Source organism: Balaenoptera borealis (genome assembly GCF_965194805.1).
Source record: "Balaenoptera borealis genome assembly, chromosome: 13".
NCBI classification, from domain to species: domain Eukaryota; kingdom Metazoa; phylum Chordata; class Mammalia; order Artiodactyla; family Balaenopteridae; genus Balaenoptera; species Balaenoptera borealis.
In genome coordinates, this window is record NC_138870.1 from 95,238,552 (window position 1) to 95,251,994 (window position 13,443).

General features: G+C 54.9%; 1 protein-coding gene across 1 annotated transcript in view; it reads right to left on the bottom strand.

Moving 5' to 3' along the window:
- Window positions 1-11,473, bottom strand: part of TMPRSS6 (transmembrane serine protease 6) — a gene marked incomplete at its 5' end in the record, with an annotated part of 32,403 nt that extends 20,930 nt beyond the window's left edge. The window contains 7 exon segments of the mRNA XM_082350812.1: window positions 759-963; window positions 3,958-3,999; window positions 4,268-4,452; window positions 5,025-5,092; window positions 6,315-6,448; window positions 11,237-11,453; window positions 11,456-11,473. Of these exon segments, the coding sequence (XP_082206938.1) occupies window positions 759-963; window positions 3,958-3,999; window positions 4,268-4,452; window positions 5,025-5,092; window positions 6,315-6,448; window positions 11,237-11,453; window positions 11,456-11,473 (869 nt within the window).
- Window positions 11,474-13,443: the final 1,970 nt, after the last annotated feature.

The following is a 13,443-nucleotide window of genomic DNA, read 5'->3' on the forward strand; positions in this document are numbered from 1 at the left end:
CAAGGCCATTTCCAGCCCCTTCATGGTCTCCCCACGGCCCACCACCTGCCCGCCTTCTGCATTCCATGTCATATCCTAAAGCCCTTCTCCTCTGCTCAAGAACTTTCTGTTAGTTCCTCACTTAGCAAGTATTAAAGTTCAGATTGCTCCTGGCATTCCATGCCCTTCGCGACCCAGCCCCAACTCGACTATATATATTGATAGTAGTAATGGATAGCAGTTACTGAATGTTTAATGGATACATTTAATGTATAGTAATAATGGACAGCATTACTATGTGTGAGGAGCCTGGCCCAGCAGGTCTGATTTAACTCCTCACAATAACCCTGCAAGGTAGGCATGGCTGTGCACCCATTTTACAGGTGAGGAAACTGAGGTGCAGAGAGGCAAAGTAACTTGGCTTAGGGCACACTGCTAGAAAGCAGTAGAGTATGGTTGGAAGTCTGGGGCTGCCAGACTCTGGAGCATTCTAACAAGATCACGTCGCCTCCCAGAGCTGACCTTAGGGGTCATCTAGCACACCTGTTTTGTTACAAATGGGGAAACTGAGGCTGGGGGAGGGGAAGGGGATTGCTCACAGCACATAGCCATTTCCAGTCTCCCCTCACCATCTCCCTCTGGGCTGGCCTGTCTCCCGGATACCAAATACCAGGGCCTGGGGTCACACAGCCCCTTGTCTCAGAACACTGGGTGTGGCTTTGACCCCACACCGTCACCCCCTTCCCAACCTTCCCCCCACTGCCCTCCCAGGGACTCACGAGGTGATAAGCCTCCTCTCGAGGGGCCCAGCCACATCATACATGGCCAGCCGGTCCCGGCAGTCAGCCAGCATCCACTCGAGCCGGAGTTTGAGCATGAGATCCTCGGGGCCCTGCAGGTGCCACAGGCAGCTGGAGGCCAGGGGGTCGGGCCCCTTCAGCCGAAGGACCTGGCCCTGGCCCACGTAGCTGTAGCGGTAGCAGCCTGGAGTGGGGAGAGGGACAGGCCCCCTGACCCCTGTTAGCTGGGAGGAGAGACCCGCGGTGGGCCCAGCCCTGTCAGGTCCTCACGCAAGCAGGGGTGGGGTGGGGAGAGCAGCTGGATGGCGATCAGCCCAGATATGCTCTATCCCAGCTTTCTGTTTCCCTCCTGCTTCCATCCCCAGCCTCCTCAACCATGCACTCATTCATTGGTTCATTCATTCGTTCCCTTAGCACTCACTGAGCTCTCCATGCCAGGCGAGTGCCAGAGAAAGGTCCCGTCACTTCCCGGGAGCAACGAGAGTAGCAGGGAAAGATGCAGGTACTGGGCGGAATAGCTCGGAAGGGAGGGCTCCCAGGGAAGTCCTGGGAGGTCACAGAGTGAGGAAAGGGCCGCAGGCCGGGGCGGACAGGGGACTTTGAGTCAGGAGGGCAAGTGGGAGGAGGGAGGCAGGGCCCAGATCACACCCAGGAGAGAAGCCTTTTCCTCCTGTGGCCGTGGGAGCCATGGAAGGTTAGGCAGGGCTGGGACACGGTCGGGCTTGGATCACAGACTCCTCTGGCTACTGGGAGCAAAGCTGAGGAGGCCGGGAGACCAGTGGGATGGCCAAGCAATAAGGGGAGCAGGCTGAGGGCTTCATGTCAGGTGGAGAGAAGGGAGTGTGTTCCAGTGGGGCTGGGAGGCAGCCCGGGTAGAGGAAGTGAGCTCAAGCTAGTATGCTGCCATTAAGTATGTCGTTTAAACCTCATCATGAGCCTGTGAAGCAGGGAGGATGGGTGCTCTGCCAGGAAGCAGTAAGGATTCCGGAGTAAGCCCCGGATGTGGGAGGCAGCCCGGTATGCGGGGAGACCAGACTCTGCATGGTCGTCCCGGCACCACCTCTTATCAGCTGTGTAACTCTGGGCCAGTCACTCAGCCACCCTGAGTTCTGTCAAATGGACACAGTACTAACCCCTGTCCCACCTCCTTCTCTGTGTGGTTCTGAGGACCAGGAAGGGAATGGAGGTGAATGAACAGGCTTTGCTCTGATACTGCGGCCTCTTGCTCAACTCCCTCTTCCCTGGCCATCCTGACTCCAGCTGGGGAGCTGACCTCCCCAGGGAGAGACCTCTGACATCTGCAAGGGGAAGGGTCAGGACCCCTGGGGAAAGGTGCTTGGCTGTTCCTAGGTGTTTATGTTCTTTAAATCTTGCTCCAAGCTGATGCTTTGCTTTTTCCATGTTAATAATTACTTTTTTTGTGAAGCAAATTAAGTGGAGAGGGATGTGCTGGTCTCTGTTGATAATCAGAAACATCTTTGGGGAGCCTGGGAGAAAGTAAATGAACCTGCCTTCTGTGTTCTCCTCACCTGGCCTTTGCTCATGCTCCTCCCTCTGCCCAGAGTGCCCCCTCCCCGCTGGACCTGACAGACTCCTACCTATCCCCCAATCCTGAGTCTGTTGCCCCCTCCTCCATGAAGGCTTCCAGGACCCCCCCGGTCAGGAGCAACTCCTTCCTCCCTCTAGAGGCGCGTCCCTTCCTCCGCTTTGGGTCACAGCCCCCAGGGTCCACCTCTGTCCCCAGGGCAGAACGATTCCCTTCCTGCACTGCCTCCGGGACCTCTATTCTAGCCCTGGCACTTGGTGATGTGAGATTCTGTTTACGTGTCTGTCTCCCTCATGGGGCTCAGAGCTCATCCGAGGGCAGGGGTGAGGACACGGTCAGCTGGTGTCTTCAGAGAAGGCGTGGGGCCTGGCATGGACAAACTGCCCCAAAAGCCCGTTTAGAGGACTTGAATTGTCATCCTCGCCCCATTAGACATTGCGCTCCAGGAGGGCAGGGGCTCTGGACATGCACTGAACTAAATAAGAATCATTATAAAGCAACTGCCAGAAACTTGGGGACACGTGGACACCCAGCACAGGCAAGGGCAATGGAAAGGCCCATTCCAGACCAAGGGTCAGGGCAACATGTGCACCAATGCAGTGTTAGATGATAGACAGATGGTAGATAAGCACAAGATCTGTTTCTTGTGCTCTCCTTTGGACACAAGGAGGGAACATCCTACTGGTCCATTCATCAGTGAGTTAAATAAATCTTTGACATGTGCTCATATCTTTGTATGAGAATCATGATTTTCAGTATTTGAAAATTGTCCTTTGACTCCATCACCTCCATTCACCAAGGAAATAAGCATGTGAGCAGCCACATGGGAGGAGAGGAAGGTCAGAAAAGGTATAACCAGAATTTCAACTCTGCCTCCCTAGGTAGTCTAGGAAGAATCTGGGAATTTTGGAGCTCACGCTCAGAGCCACAGGGTACAGTAGCCTAGGTGATACACTGCACAAGTGCAGGAGTCTCCAGTCACACAGACCATAATGGGGGCAGTGCTCCCTGGTGAGGTGCAGCATGGTGGCCCTGCTGGTGCTTTGCTTCCCAGGGTTCAGTGGGAAGACTGGAGCCCCTTGGAGAAAAGCAAGGTGACTCTAGCAATAGGGCATGGGGGTGGGGTGGGAGGAGGGGGCAGATTAGCCTGGCTGGCTGAGAAAGGGAAGGAAAAGGTGGAGGGAGTATCCTTGAATGTGACAGAAATATCTCCCAAAGACCAAGTTTTAAAGCCAAGGTGATTGATATACCTCGAATTGGCAAGATTATTTTCTATCATCAGTGGAAATGGTAGATTGTGGGCAAATGGAATTCCATGATAGAAAAGTAGGGTCACATTGATGTGCAAATGAATCTGCTACTCGCTCACAGCCCCCACACGCAACACACACACACTTTTGTACAAGAGACACACACACACGTGTTCACACGTGCACAACACCTCCTCCCCTCCCCCCACAAGCTCCCAGTCTTGCTCAGGACCCATCACTGAGGCCACCGTGGTGCCCCCTGGGTAACCCCAGACCATGCCCCCTGCACCCATAGAAGCCATGTGGACCCCTGACACTCAACCAAACCAAGGAAAACACCAACTCAAAAGGAAAGTGGGAAGGAAAAACCAAAGTCGCGTACCCAGCGTGGAATTCAGTGCAACTATGTCTTTCACACTGGCTTCTGTTAAAAGGAAACGAACAAACAAATAAACAGAGATCAAAAATGAATAAATAAAATGAAATACAAAATGAAAATAAAAATAGAAGAGACTATCAGAGCCAGCCTGTCTGACATTGACCCTGACTGCCCACCCTCCCGCATGCCCCGCCCCTCAGTCCTGGCTCCTGGCCACTCGGTGGGGGGCCCATCCCCTAGAGCATCCCAGCCCTGGCGGCAGCCTTCCCAGGCCTTGCCACACCGTCCCACGTTCCCCGTCCCCAGTACTGACCCAGGATCACCAGGCCCTCGGGGTCCACCTCATACTCGGCCCTGTAGGGAACAGGGGCCGAGCTGTTGGCCGTGGACAGCAGCTCCTCCACCAGCAGGGCCCGCACCACCTCGGAGCTCAGCATCGGCCGGCGGTGCTCGGGGATTTGGAGGATGAACCAGAAGAAACAGGTGAGCGGTCCCTCCCTGATGTGGCAGCAGTGAGAGGGGCTGGGGGCGGAGCCTGGAGTGCGGGCCCCTCCCAGACCCCTGCTCGTGATGGGAGCTGGGGGAGGACACCAACTGTGGCTCATGCGCATTGAGCGCTTACTACTTGCCAGGCTCTGCTCTCCACTATCACGTGGAAGCCTCCTAACAACCTCTGAGGGAGGGGCTGTCAACAGCCCCATTTCACAGATGAGAAAACTGAGGCACGAGAGGTTAGGTTGTGTGCCGCAGACCCTGTCATAAGTGAATGGGACAGCTGCCTACCACTCCTATCATGCCTATCATGTCCTCACCTGATACCCGTCAGGCCGTTGCTAAGGGCCCCACAGCCACTGTCTAGGGTAATCCCTACCACACCATTGTGCCTATTCTCCAGATGAGAAAGCCAAGCTGGGTGAAGGGAGGTCACACACAGGAAGCCAAGTTTCCTCTCCGTGCCTCAGTTTCCCCATTTTAAAACATGAAGCCATTGCCTCAGAAGCCTACAGTGTCTTTCATTCTTTGAGTCTAAGGTTCTAGCAGAGGCCGGTCGTGGGGCCCGGGAGACTCACCCAAAGGAGTAGACGGAGCTGGAGTTGTAGTAAGTACCCAGGCAGGTGCTGGCAATGAGCTCCTTGAGCTAAAAGGAGGGGAAACAAGCAGAGCCTCCTGGTGACCCTCTGTAGAAACCCCCTCCTGCCCTGGGATGCCCTTTGCCCCTCCCAGCAGCCCTGCTTGACAGAGGAGCCTACGGGGTAGAGAGGCTTGCCCGTGGTCACACAGTGGGCAGTGGCCACACCGGGAAACAAACCTCATTCCATCTTTTTACCCCTCCCCCTACACCCGGGCGCTGCCCCTGACACCTCCACGTCTACCAGCTCTGACCTCAGTCAGACCACCGGTGGCCTCTCCCCCTCATCAAAAGTCACTCCTCGACTCTGAGAAACCCCACTGGGCTCCCCTCCTCAGCCCCAGCCACCAGCCACGGGAGCTCAGCTGGTTGGTCTTTGCACGTGTTCAGTGGCAGTGCCGCTGGCAGGGTGGAATGGCAGGACCGTGGGTTCTTAAAGCACTCTGAATGGCACAGAGGTAATGTCCACACTCTCTCCTCTCTCATTTCAACCCCACGACAACCCTGCAGACAGGCACTGTTGTTATCACTCCACTTTACACGAAAGGAAAGAGAGCCTTGGGTGGGTCTCCCAGAAGCGGGTCTTGAGGCAGGTGGTTTATTTGGAGGTGATTCCAAGGAACACCAGTGGGGAAGACAGATGGGCAGGGAGGCAGCCGTTCACGGCTGTGAAGGCGCCGGCCAGAGCTGTGGGCAACTGAGGTGCGATCCGACAGGGACCTCTGAGTGACTGCGGGGGCATCTTCAGAACTGCTCCCGCCAAGGGCCAAGGGAGCCGGGGTATTTATCCACCTTCTCCATCTCTCAAAGTCTGAGGGTTGCTGCTGGGAATAACTCCTCAGCACTTCCGGCCCGCCCTTCAGGGTGCTGTCCTGCGGCCTAAGAGTGGCAGGTGCTGGCCGTGGGAGACCATCCCAGTGAAGTAAGCCATTGCCCGGCAAGAGAGGGTGTGTGGGTGGGTCCTGGCAGCATCCCTGCACTGCCCTAATTTCCTAAGGTCATGCTTCTTGTAAGTGGCACAATCAGGATTTAGTCCAAGTGCATTTGACCCCAGAGCCCATTAACTTTCCCACCACCCTACATCACCTCCATTCCATCGTGCCTGGAACAGGGCTCTGATCCCAGTGAATATTCTGGATGGACTAACCCACTGACTTGACGTGATCAGGCCCCTCCCCTCTCCCTTGTTGTCCCCACCATCCTTCCCTCCCGTCCCCGCAATCCTTCCTACCATCGTCTGAGCTTTGGTGGTTTCACTGCGGAAGGCACTGGACTCCCGGCGGGCAAGCTCCTGGGAGAAGTGGCGATTGACCACGCGGAGGCTGCCTGAGTACACCTGGCTGACCGTCACCTCCGCCTTGTACCCTACCCAGGAAGAAACCAGCAAAGTTAAGCAAGGGAGCAGATGGGGACGGCTCCTGTGTCCCCCACACCTTCTTCTGCCACCCTGAACCCCCAGCTCAGCCTCCAGCATCTTGGGCCTCCAAGGCACCACCACCATCATCATCATCTTTGTCATTGTCATTCAGAGTTTGTGTAGTGACAAACTGGCCCCACAACGCCAGGGAGGAGAGAGGCCCACTGATGAATGGTGTCCCAGAGGCTCCCAGGCAGAAGCTGACCCAGTGATCAGTCCAGGACATAGATGCCAAGGAACCCACATGGGCCCAGAAGGTCAAGTTCTTGGTTTAGCACCTCTGTGTTGTCCAGCGGGTTGTTCAGGTTGCACCTACTATGTGGGGTACACTAATAAACCAAGACAGATGGGTCTCCCTGTGTGGAGCTGACAGTAGTGGGTAAGGCAGATGTTCCCCCAGTAACCATACAACCTGTGGGATTCATCTGCCAGCAGCATCTTGAAGAAGCACAAGGTGCTATTGAGGGGGGGACATGACAAAGAAAACCTGGGCCAGGGTGACCCTCCATCTGAGATGGGAGGAGTGGAGAGTAAACTGGGAAGAGGGGAAAGAGGGAAGTGCCTTCAGGGCAGCAGGAATAGCATGTGCAAAGGCCCTGCGACAGAGGGATCATGCTAAAGACCACGGCCAAAAGCTTGTTTGGCTGGAGCAATCAGTTAGCGGGGAGGGGTAATAAGAGACTGAGACATCAGCAGGGCAAGATTTTGGTCTTTCCCTAATGAGCAAGGGAAACCATGAAAGGTTTAAAATCAGGGATGATGTCATCAGATTTCCGTTTTGCAAAGATTGTTTTGGCTGATGTGAAGACAATAGATTCACAGCCCAGGGTTTATACCCCTATTCAGTCATTTATTCATTCATTCAATAAATATTTATTGAGAACCTGCTATGTTTAGGGACTGGCCTAGAGCACTTGGGAATATACCAGTATAACAATGAACAAAATAATAAAGAAAAAACAAGCCTGTCCTTCAGAGCTTGTAGTCTAACAAGAAAGACAGACAATAAACAACAAACATAGGACATGACACGTTAGAGGTGTAAGTGGCGTGGAAATCAAGGGCAGGTGTGGGCTGCAACTTGGAGGCCAGAGAAGAGGGAGATGGTATCAGCCATGTGGATGTCAATCTATGGGACGAGCATTTCAGGCAGCAGACCGGCATGTGCAAAGGCCCTGAGGCAGGAGCTTGTCTGGATGTTTGAGGAACAGCAAGGAGTGGGCTAGGGGAGAGCAGGAGGAGATGACATGGGCGAGGGGGAGGTCACGTAGGGCCTTGCGACCCTGGGAGGACTTTGATTTTTGCTCTGAGTGAGACGGGAGCCCTGGGAGGCTCTAAGCAGAGAAGTCAGATGATTTGATTTGCTTTGTAAAAATACCCCTCTGCCTTTGTGTTGAGAACAGGCCCTAAGGAGGCAAGGGCAGAAGCAGAGAGACCTACAGGAGGCTCCTGCAGTCGTCCGAGTGAGAGTGGTCCAGGGGAGACTGGACCAGGCTGCACAGTGAAGAGGGAGAGAAGTGATTGGAGTCAGGGTATATTTTGGGGTTAGAGAGGACCAGGTGTGCTGGTGGAAAATTGGGGCTGGGGAGTAAAAGAAGGAGAGCAGTTAGGGGAGCAACGGGAAGGATGGAATGGCCACCACCTGGGATGTTCTCTCCATTTTTTTTTCAATTTTAAAGGATTTTCTTAGGTCACTATTGATGATACCCTAAAGTTATATACCATTTTCTCAACATCTCGAACTTCCAAAATCTTATATATAAACACACAGTGCCTCTGAAACATGGAAAATCAATAGTTCAATATCATTTTATATTAACAACTGGTAAACATCAATTAAAAATGAAAGCCCCTTTAAAATATACTCAAAAGGTAGACTGACAATTCACAAGAGAGTTAACTGTCAGTGGGGTCTGAGATGCACTTAGACATCCTGGAGGAGGGGCAGGCCCTGGTGATACAGTGGCGCTCAAGGGAGAGGCCCAGACTGGAAATGAAAATTTGGGAATCTTCCGGGGATAAGGGAATGTCGGGGCGAGGGGAGCAGAGAGGAGGAGGGTCCCTCCACCAGGAAAGGACATGGAGGAGAAGCCACCATGAACTGAGGGAAAAGAAAGTGTGGGCGCCCTGGAAGCCAAGTAAGGATAACGTGTCAAGGAGGAGGCAGGGAGGCACCCGGTCATGTGCTGCCGATGGGACAAATGCAACGAGGACTGACCGCTGGATTCTGCAACGTGAGGACTGGTGACCCTGACAAGCACTGTTGGAGTTTCGGGGGTGAGGGGCAGGGAGTCAGATCGGAAAGGGTGCCCGAAAGAGGCATGGAACGGGAGACCAAAGCGTTTTCAAACAACAGGGATTTGCTGCAGAGGGGAGCAGAGAAATGGCTGTGTGTGTGTGTGTGTGTGTGTGTATATGTGTGTGTGTGTGTGTGTGTGTGTGTGTGTGTGTGTGTGTGTGTAGGCACGAGAGGGATTCGGTACAGGAGCAGTGAGAAGCGCTGTACAGGGACGGATGATGCCACCGGAGGAGAGAGGGGACATGGCTGGAGCCCGGCCACCACGAGGACAAAGGGAGTGGGATCTGGGCCAGGAGGACAGCTGACTTTAGATGGGGCAGGGTTGGTTCACACGTGGGGATGGGCGGAGCGCCGAGCACGTGGGTACAGCTGGGAGGGTATCTATGGGGCTTCTCTTCGGAGTGGTTCCGTTTTCTCATTGAAGCAGGGGGCAAAGTGGGTGGGGGGGTGAGGGAGGTTTGAGAAGAAAGCATAAAACTGGCCCAGAAGAGCAGGAGAAGGAGAAGACCAGGGAAATACAGCTGGGCGGCATGAAGGGCCCCACTACAGGGCTCCAAGTGGACCAGCCCAGGGCCCACCGGCCTTGGGAAGCCGGCCCCCACCCTCTCCTCTCCTGGGCCACTTTCTGGGTCAGGCTGCCACTTAACCAGTCATTCGCTCCTTCAGGCTTATCCTGTTCCAGTGTAACAGGCCTCTTGTCCAGCTCCCCTTCCAGACCAGACACGGCGTGTCTCTGATCCATCTCCTCACCCAGTGCCCGGTACCCGGAGCCCAGCCTGGCCCAGCGCGGGAGGAATCGTTCAGATATCTCCTAAAGTGCCTCCTCTGTCCTCATCCCTTTGGGGAAGGGGTTGGCTTCCCCCAGTGGAGGCTTTGGGGCACTCACCCCCTGGGTCCTCAGCCCCGCGGAGCACCCACCCCCAGGGGAGTGATTCACTCTAGGAGTGTAATCAGGAGAAATCAGACTCTGAGAAGAAAGACAATTGGCAGGTGAGTTCCTGGGCCTCCAGCCTGACTCTCTATGGTTTCCCCTGAAGACTAATTATCTCGCAGCCTAAGGAGGCCTCGGCAGCCCCGTGTTATCTGGGGCACTGGCTTCCTGCCGGTGGTGAAATACACACAGCTTCCACTCCCGGCCTGTGTTGCTTGGCTCTGAACGGAATCACAATCCATCCGGCATCACGGCAGGTGGGTCCTCATCAGACCCAGGTTTCCTAACAGCTTCGACCCGGGGGTTCCAGAATAACCCCCCACCTCGACCCCCTTTAGAGCTGGGCCGAGGCTGATCTCCCCAGTGGCTGCTCCAAAATGGGTCCCCATTCCTTTCAGTGGACCTGAAATTCCACCAGGAGATGCAGTCAGTAAGAAAATGATCTAACTTTTGCAGAGTGCTTAATGGGAGGTCTCTGATCACTTGGGCAAGGTGGGCTGTCCCTGCTAGGGTTCCACTGGGGCCCCATCAGCTTTCTCTGTCCTAGCACATGCCAAGCTTTATGGTGAGAGCAGAACTATCTCTACAACCTGGCACAGAGCTGGCATATAGGAGGTCCTCAGTACTGAATGAATGAATAGAAGGATGGACGAATGGACCCAGAACATGGGCCAGTTGCTCCTGGGGTTCCAGGGGACTGGTTGAGGGCTGTGATACCAGAGAGGGAGGGCCAAAATTCAGGACATGGGAGACGCCTGAGCTACCTGCCCTGGACATTCTTGCCCTCCCCTGCCCCCCGCGCCCACATTCCCTCTGGGTTGAATTCCACATGTGCCCATGCTGGGGTATAAAGCCATCTGTGTGCATGGACACCCCCTTGGACACCTGAGTTCTGTGACTCCCTCCCCTGCCCCCCGCGCCCACATTCCCTCTGGGTTGAATTCCACATGTGCCCATGCTGGGGTATAAAGCCATCTGTGTGCATGGACACCCCCCTGGACACCTGAGTTCTGTGCCTCCCTCCCCTTCATTCCCACTCATGCTGGGCCCTGGAGACCCAGAGGTGATAGAACTATGGTCCCCACCCTAGAAGAGCTCCCAGGTCGGGCTCAAGTGAACAGAAGCACTAATTGGTGCCAAGCACCACCGGCACCACTGGGCCTCCTCCAGCTGAGCCAGGTGGCTCCAAGCCCCAGGGGCAACCCAGGAGGGCTGCAGGCAAGGGGAGGCAATGTTTACACTCCTTCAGCTTGTCACTTGACAAGAACTGGGTACTGGGAGAGCACTCCTTCCGCAGCTGCTGGGAACTGGGGGCACTGGGCCCCAGCAAGGAACTTGCACTCCCATCTCACAGGACAGGAAGGGAGACTCAGAGAGAAGTGCATGTCCAAGGTCGCACAGTGGTTTCTAGGCATTGCTGAGCCTGGAATCCTGATCTGTCCTGCTGTGCCCCCTCGACCACCCCAAGTCCTCCCCAGGTACCTCTCCCAAGGGCCCTGCACTTACCTAGGAAGTACCAGAGCAGGACCCCCACTGAAGCCAACACGACCAGGGCCAGCCACAGGGGAGCCAGGCGGAGGTAGTCGCGGACTTTTCTCTTGGAGTCCTCAGGGGCCTTAAACATCCCCTCCGGCTCTGCCTCTTCGCCATCACCTCCATCGCCCTGCCCGCCAGCCGCCTGGGGGGCCTCGGCCATGGGCATCCTGGCAAGGAAACAGACCAGGGTTGGAAACAGCCTGGCATTTGCAAGGGAGCCTTTACTGAACGCCGACCTTGCACAGAAGTAAGACGGCACCCCTGCCTTTTGGAAGAGGAGGAGGAGAATAACGCCAGGTAGCAGTAATTGAAAGTGAGCACTGAGCCATCTCACAGAGGAGCGAAGCACGTCTCGGAGCAACTCGCCCAGATGACCAGCTGGACCTGGTCTGGCTCCAGAATCCCCACCTTTGCATCTGCGGTCAGAGGAGAGATGGAGGTTTCACTGCCTGAACCCCACCCCCCAAGGTACCCGCAGATGGAACTGGGGTGCATACATGGAGCACACGTTTCTGTAAACCAGCTCCTCTTGCCCTCAGCTTCCCTCCCATTCAGGGGATGTTTTTTCCTTCCTCCTGTTTCTCAACAGCAAAGCTTCCACGACATCGATTCAATCCATTCACTTCGCCCTCACCCAGAAGCCCTGAGCCGGCTCTGTGCTGAGCCAGGGACTGCCTTCCAAGGGGCGCCGCTCCTCTTGTCTCCCCACTGCCCCAAAGTCTCTTAGGGGCAGAGGAAGGAGAAGGAGACAAAAACTATATTTATTTAGTGTCTGTGCAAGACATTTTACGGATATCACCCCATTTAATCCTCTGGTCACCAGGATGTGGGGACCATTGTCCCTGTGCTCTTCCTCAGCCCACTCTGTGTAGACACTTTACATGTATTATCTTGCTTAACCTCCAAAAGCCTTTCAAGGTTCTGCACCCATTGAACAGATGAGGAAACTAAGACCCAGGATGTTTTAGCAGCAACTCAGTCCAGGGTTTTCCTAGCCTCATTTTCCCAATGTGATTTGAATGTCTGGCATTGACAACCAGCCCCATTTTGCAGATGGAAAGACTGAAACCCAGAGAAGCTAAGCCACTCGCCAAAGATCACACAGCAGGTAAGTGGGGGTCGAGCCCAGGTGTCTGACTCCCTGCTCTTTCCACTACTCTGGGCTACTTCCTGTAAATGAGCTGTTAATTAACAAATCATGATGAAATAATACCTGAATGCCACCCTGGTCAGTGCCCCAGACCTGCGGCTGTGTCTCTAGACCCTCAGGCAAACTTCTGAGTGCTATTTGGCTTCTCTGGCAGGTTTTCCCACAGTCCAGAGAAGGTCCTTCACTCGCCCACCCACCAGCAGAGCAAGTGGGAAATTAGCCTCCTCTTACCACATCCCAAAAGGCCACTGCGGCTTTAAAATACATCCCCAGGTGTGCGTGGGTGGGTGGGTGGGGTGTCCTTTGCTTTGAGTCTTGGATTTTCACACAGAGGGTTTCTGAAAACGGGGATCTTTTGTGATGCTCAAAGGTTCTCAGTCAAGGATCTCTGGCTCCAGCCACAGGGATCTCCTGAGTGGCCCCCATGGATGCAAGGAAGGGAGGCGACTGCTGGTGATTCTCACCTGGGTATAGGACTCCCCTCCACCCCAACCAGAGGACATCTGGACATCTGTATCAGGCCCTGCTGGCTTTCACGGGGCCAGGGCCACGGATGGGAAAGATCCTGCGATGGGTAAGGCAGCCCCACCATCCCTGCCCACTGTCCAGAGTGTCCAGGGTACCCCTGGTGAAACTGGCTGTCCCCCGTGAGCTGAGTGGGTGGCTAGAGCCGGGAGATCCCAGTGACGGGCCGGCTTCTGCCTTCTCTCAGCCCCAGGTCCACTCCCTCTGCCAGAGAGGCACATCCCTATTTTACTCTGAGTCTGGATCACCAAGGAGATACTGGGGACTCGGGGAGCACAGAGGTGATCACAGCTGACATTTATTTGAATTGTTTCCCTTGCTTTATACGCACTGTCTCATGTAAGCCTTCCACAGACCTGGGGGGGGGGGATAGGTTCTCTTATTATCCCCATTTTACAGATGAGAAAGTTGAGGCACAGAGAGATTGAGCAACTTGGCCAAGATCCCACAGTTGGTTAGCAGCAGAGCCAGGCTGCAAACGCAAGCAGTTTGTCTCCAGAAT